We start from the raw sequence: 5797 nt of genomic DNA, 5'->3' as shown, positions 1-5797 counted from the left end.
CACTACATAGCCACGATCAGTGATAGTTACAATTTGAATATAACAGATATATGGTTTGAAAGTAAGTATGTTTTATAAACTGAGTAATAGCTTCACCAGAGTTACTCAGTATTTAAGGAGGCCCCAAGGGATTTAAAAAAATTATAGTTATGTAATTATTAATAATTTCCACATCTTTATTTCCTTAATACAATCAGAAAAAGAAGATAATCCTTTGTGATTTTATTGGGAAGTTCAGGGACTGAATGATGACCTGCAGGTCTTGGGCTTCTTGGGAAAATTAGCTGATTAATTTTGGTGAACTCTTTAGAGATTAAAACAAATGTCTGCTGGATATAATAGATGTTTATCACTAGAAAGAAAATTAAATGCTTTCAATACTTACAGAAATAGCTCAATGCCATAAGTCAGCAGGCACAAATGCAAGGCTAAAAAAGCAGAACACTTTTAATGAGTCTGAATTATTTGAATTTAATATTCCTAAGAATGAGTGAACAGAGAAGTAATGAGTTAGAATGTCTGTTAACCTAGAATATTCCTTTTAGAAAATACTATGAAACAAACATTTTAATGAGACTTGTATTTGTGATATTACAAAGTTTACCAATTCTGAAAGATTTCAACTAAGAATGATGAAAAACAGGTGATAATTTAAGATTTAAAACACAGTTTGGGAAATGTTAAGAGTTTTTCCATCACTCAGAAGAATATAAGAATACAAATTAGAGGAAAGATTGTTGGGCTGTTTTCATATTTATTGTTTTATGTATTTGGATTTAACTCCAGCTAGCAACAAACTTCAGTGAATGTCATAACAAATGAAATTTTTCTTTCTGTCAAATTATATAGGATGAGCTACAAGTTCCTAATATGAGGGGAAAAAATAGCAAATTAACTACTAAACTTAAGCATGATTTTCTGCAGAATATAAATGCCCAGATAATTTAAACATTTAAAATATTTGGCCTTGTGTATGTATAAAGTTGATAGTCTTATTTTTACAGCATTTCTATTAAAAAGAACAACTACTAAGGGCCGGGGATTTAGCTCAGTGGCACCACACCTGCCTCACAATCACAAGACCCTGAGTTTGATCTCTGGTACCAGAACAACTGCCAAAGCAATGGCTATAGTTTTAGTAGCTTTGTAGAATTTGCTATACATTCTAAGGCAAAACAAAACAAAACCCTAAAAGCCAAAAACCAAAACACAAACCAATTTGACTGATATTGTGCTTATCTTTTGAGACTCTAGTCTAAAATATTACGACAACTCTTGTCTCTCCTTGAATGGTATTCTCTTTCTGGATTCCCTTAATAATGTAATATTCTTTTTCTTTCACTACTCTGACAAATTCCAGGAGCCCATGGCAGAGCTGACCAACAATTAGGCCACAGTAGGATGGAAGACAAGGGTTTCCAACGCATGTATTTACCAAAAATAATTTTTCAACTGTTTTATATTGCCCATTTAAAATGTTTTACCCCCCTCATTACTTAAAATAAAGATTTTATCTTCCCAATTCTGATATGTTAGAACCTATTCTATGTAACATAAAAATTTTAATACACTTAACTCAGTTTTTTCCCCTTAACTCATTTTAAGTGAGAATTTTTTGATCTATATGGAAATTCTTACTTGATATATAGCAAATATGAATTAAATACATAATGAACTGAGATGCTCCAAACTTAGAATACATATAAAATTATTAAACATATTTCTAACTAGGATAAGCTGATAGTGAAATAATATACAATATACATTTACAACTGCATATGCAAAAAATATTGCAAGGCTATAAATTAACTACTAAAAAGCATACAGATATAGGAGATAGAGAACTATTTAAATAAAGCATCAGGCTGCAGCTTTTATATGGAGATTACTTAAAACTAAATTACAAGAAAAAAAAGTCCTGAAACTCCAGAGTTTCATTTAGACTAAAGAAATCAGTATCGAGTATACCATACAGTTTATATTTTGCATAAAACTCATTATCTCATTTGAGCTCTCAACACCTTATGAGGCAGACACTATCATACTTAGAGGTAGTGTTTATCTGGGTATAGAATACTGTACTGGCTCTACAACATAGTAGCAGTATAAACTGTTACCTATTACATAGCTGGTGTGGTATAAAATGAGATAATGCATATAAACACTTTAATATAGTGCTGGGTCCATGGTAAAGGCTCAATAATTGCTAATTATTATCATTGTTTTATAGGTCAAGAAACGAACCAGTAAAGATTATATTCATACTGCCCATATTACCTGTTATTTTCCTTTAGAGTGTTATCCTTTTGAATTATTTTAAAAATTTATTTTTGCGGTTGAAAATTATATTTGAATTTGACAGATTCACTGCTATATCTCCAAGCTCTAGAAAGTATTTAGAAAAAGCATAAATGTTTCATGAATGAATGTTTAAGGTAAAAAATCAACTTTAAGACATGCCCTTAATAGTTGGATTCACTTTACTCTGATGTGCTTCCCTTTTTTGTATTAACTATAACTAAACAGTGTAGTATACAGCCATCTATTCATAAAAGTTTTTTTTCCAAAAGATTCAGAGTAAGAAATAAAAGACTAAATAAGGCCTTGAATAGCTTTATTGAAATCTGTATAAATAAACATGCACATTTCAAATGTAAACTCAAGTGAACCCAAGTGCGACAAAATTTTAACCTCTGTCATGCAGGAGGTTAGTTTACATTTAAAAAATAAAAAAGGAAAAGAAAAAAGAAAAAACCCAAAGCAGCTTTTAAAATACCAGGATGAAAAACCAGCTTTAATATCAAGGCATAAAGCAAAGCCACGATTCAACATACCTCATTTATCCTGGTCAAATGCATTTTTTCTTTTTACTTTTAAATGCTAACATAAATAAATAATTTACCAAAATGTGCACTCACAGAGTGAAGTTTTATTTACAATACACAATTTATAATCTATTGTATTTGATTAGTTCAAGTGAAGAACATTATACTTTTTGCTTTAGTAACAATGGGACACAAAGCAATTTCTCAGGTAGTCGATATGTGAAATGTGCCCCAGCATTTAGATTTTCTATTAAAGGCAGTATTGTACGCCAATCCACAATACATTCTTTTAACTAGATCAAAGGGAAAAAAGCAGCAAATGAAAATGTTTCAAATGTTCACACATATATTTGGCATCCTGGATCCTTGAATGTAGTGAACTAAAATCAAATTCAAGGTTTGTATGCTTTATATACTGTACAGGTTCTGACTCTGGAACATGCAAATGCCATTTCTTTTATAACAAGTTACCTTCTGAGAAAAGCTGTAAGGCTATGGTGAATTCCATCAGGAACACACAAAGAAAGTTAGTTAACAGACCTACCTTTATAGCCACTGATTTAAAGGCTAGTATATGGAAAAAAAAAATCTCTCATCTAAGGTTGATGCAATTATTACTATGGTACAGAATAATACTGAGTCTGTCCTTATAATAATGAGGAGAGCTGAATGTTGTTAAATTACCACAAAAATAGGGTAGAGAAAAACAGCAAAATTTTAAATTTTGGACCAACACCAGATTAAAGATATGCATTTTAAAGCAAAACAAAACTGAATGTCTAAAGAACAGATCCCCCTACTAGTAAAAATTACTTACATGTAACTGAAAAATAACTAGATGGATTGTGAAATCTAGAACCTGTTTCCATAGTGGCAGTAAGATGAATATTCTAGACTTCTAATGATAACACAAAAGGAAACTACTTTTTCACTATTATTTCTTGTATCATGATTTGGGTTTTTAATTGGCTCATACTGATTACCAGAGACAGATTTGAAAATTTGGTTTTCCACGAATACTACTGCAGTGTCTATGCCACACTGACACTGCAGCTAAATATCATAGTATACGGCAGCCTAATGTACATGAACTAGTTATCCAAAAAGTTCAGTAATAGTTTTCTTGCAGTATTATTAGAGCAAAATAAATGACCAACATCCACAAATTTAATATTTGTCATCAATTAAGTCACATCCAAAAAATTAAAGACAACATAATTCATCAAAACAGCAGCAAACTTAAAAGGGATTTATTTGTGATTTCCTATATATATTTAGCTTGTAAATACAAGACTGTAAATGTATTAAGAGACAATTTCTGTTAAAGTTTTCATTGTGTTTCACTTCAAGTACTGCACAAGTTAAAATCTGATAAAGGATTTACATTCAGTTATCTGAAACTCCCCATCTCAGACTTTTGTTTTAATGTGGTGGGTTAACTTCATTTTCATAGACACCACCACCAAGAAAGTCTCTCTTTTATGGCTTCTGGGGCTTTTCATTAATTAGTGTGCATACAGTTTTCATTTTCTATATCATTGTCATTATCATTGCTATCTTCATCACTTTCTAATGGGATGCCTGTGGCAGCTGAAGCACCTTTAGTTTCACGGTCAAGAGGAAAAAAGCCAGTTCCACTGAAAGTGTCTTGTCTCTGATAGAAGAGTACATATGCTGCTTTGGACTGCCAAAACAAACAAACAATGTTAAAACATTCATGACTCTTAAAGATCATACTAAATATATTAAGAATTTTTAGCTGGCAACCCATTTTGGTGACAAGGCATAAATTAAACAAGAAAACCACAAATAGTCAAATAGATGCTATTAAAATTGATTGACTATAAAGTAATTTCTAAATATGAAGGAAGAATGGTCACAGAATTAAAATATCTTACTCACTTCTATGTTATTTGAGCCAAGAAATAAATGCCATGAACCTAGTTTAACCTAATTAGTCTAACATGAAAAAGAATTTTATGACTTTCTCCTTTTTTCTAAGGAAAAGGTGAGCATCTACCTAATACTAACTTCATCCTGTGTTTGTTTTAACTTTTCCTACTGTTTGAAGAATATTTTCTATCAAATATTGTATATCTTTTTTGGGGGGCAGTGCTGAATATCTTTAATCATTGTATATCTTTTATGAATCCTTCTCTGCTAGACTTTTCTCTTTGACATCAAAAAATACTAAACTTTTCCCCCACTATAAATCCTCTACCATTCTACTTCCCATTCTAGCTGTCATGTACCTCTCTCTTCCTCCCAGCCAGGCTAATAGTCTGTATCAATTACTCCCTCTTATGCATACCACTCGATTCAATGTAATATAACTTCTGCCCAAACCATTCTAATTAAATGACTTTCACTAGAGTCAATAACCTAATAAAAAACCCAAATAGGTGCCTTTTGAAATTCTTTTGGTCAATTTTTCTCTCTCAGCACTTTTCATCAAAGTTTTTGGCTTCTGTAACATCACTTCTCAGATCTGCTATTCTCTCCTTCAGGTTCTCAGACTCTTCTGTGGCCTCACTAAATACTGCCCTTTACAAATATTATGTTCTGTCCTCTGCCTACCTTTCTTTCACAGTCTGTTTGCCCTCAATAGGTGACTCATTCATACCAATGGCTTCAACTGCCACTTAAGGCTGACAACTCAAACTTATAATTTACATCACTTCTGGAGGTTCCATTTGACCCAGCCATCCCTCTGCTGGGTATCTTTCCAAGAGAACTAAAAGAATCATATCACAGAGAAGTATGTGCACCCATGTTTATAGCGGCACAGTTTGTAATAGCTAAATCTTGGAAACAGCCTATTTGCCCATCTGTTGGAAACTGGATAAAGAAGTTGTGGTTTTTCTATAAAATGGAATATTACTCAGCCATAAAGAACGAGAAAATAGATTCATTCATAGGAAAATGGATACATATTGAAGATATACTCCTAAGTGAAATAAATAAGTCACACA

The 5797-nt window shown here is 31.9% G+C and overlaps 1 protein-coding gene across 5 annotated transcripts in view; it reads right to left on the bottom strand.

Annotated features, from left to right (window-relative positions):
• Window positions 1–2609: 2609 nt before the first annotated feature.
• Window positions 2610–5797, bottom strand: part of Usp15 (ubiquitin specific peptidase 15) — a 123513-nt gene continuing 120325 nt past the window's right edge. For 2 of the 5 annotated variants that reach the window (XM_033763757.1, XM_033763756.1), the window contains exon 15: window positions 2611–4509. In XM_033763757.1, the coding sequence (XP_033619648.1) occupies window positions 4327–4509 (183 nt within the window). In that variant the 3' untranslated portion in view covers window positions 2611–4326. Of the gene's footprint in view, window positions 4510–5797 lie in introns of all 5 variants that reach the window. The other 3 variants (XM_010644540.3, XM_010644542.3, XM_010644539.3) reach the window with 3 other exon arrangements.

This window comes from Fukomys damarensis, unplaced genomic scaffold (genome assembly GCF_012274545.1).
Source record: "Fukomys damarensis isolate Sample0158 unplaced genomic scaffold, DMR_v1.0_HiC HiC_scaffold_15, whole genome shotgun sequence".
In the NCBI taxonomy this organism is placed as follows: domain Eukaryota; kingdom Metazoa; phylum Chordata; class Mammalia; order Rodentia; family Bathyergidae; genus Fukomys; species Fukomys damarensis.
This window is presented reverse-complemented; position numbering and strand designations above follow the sequence as displayed.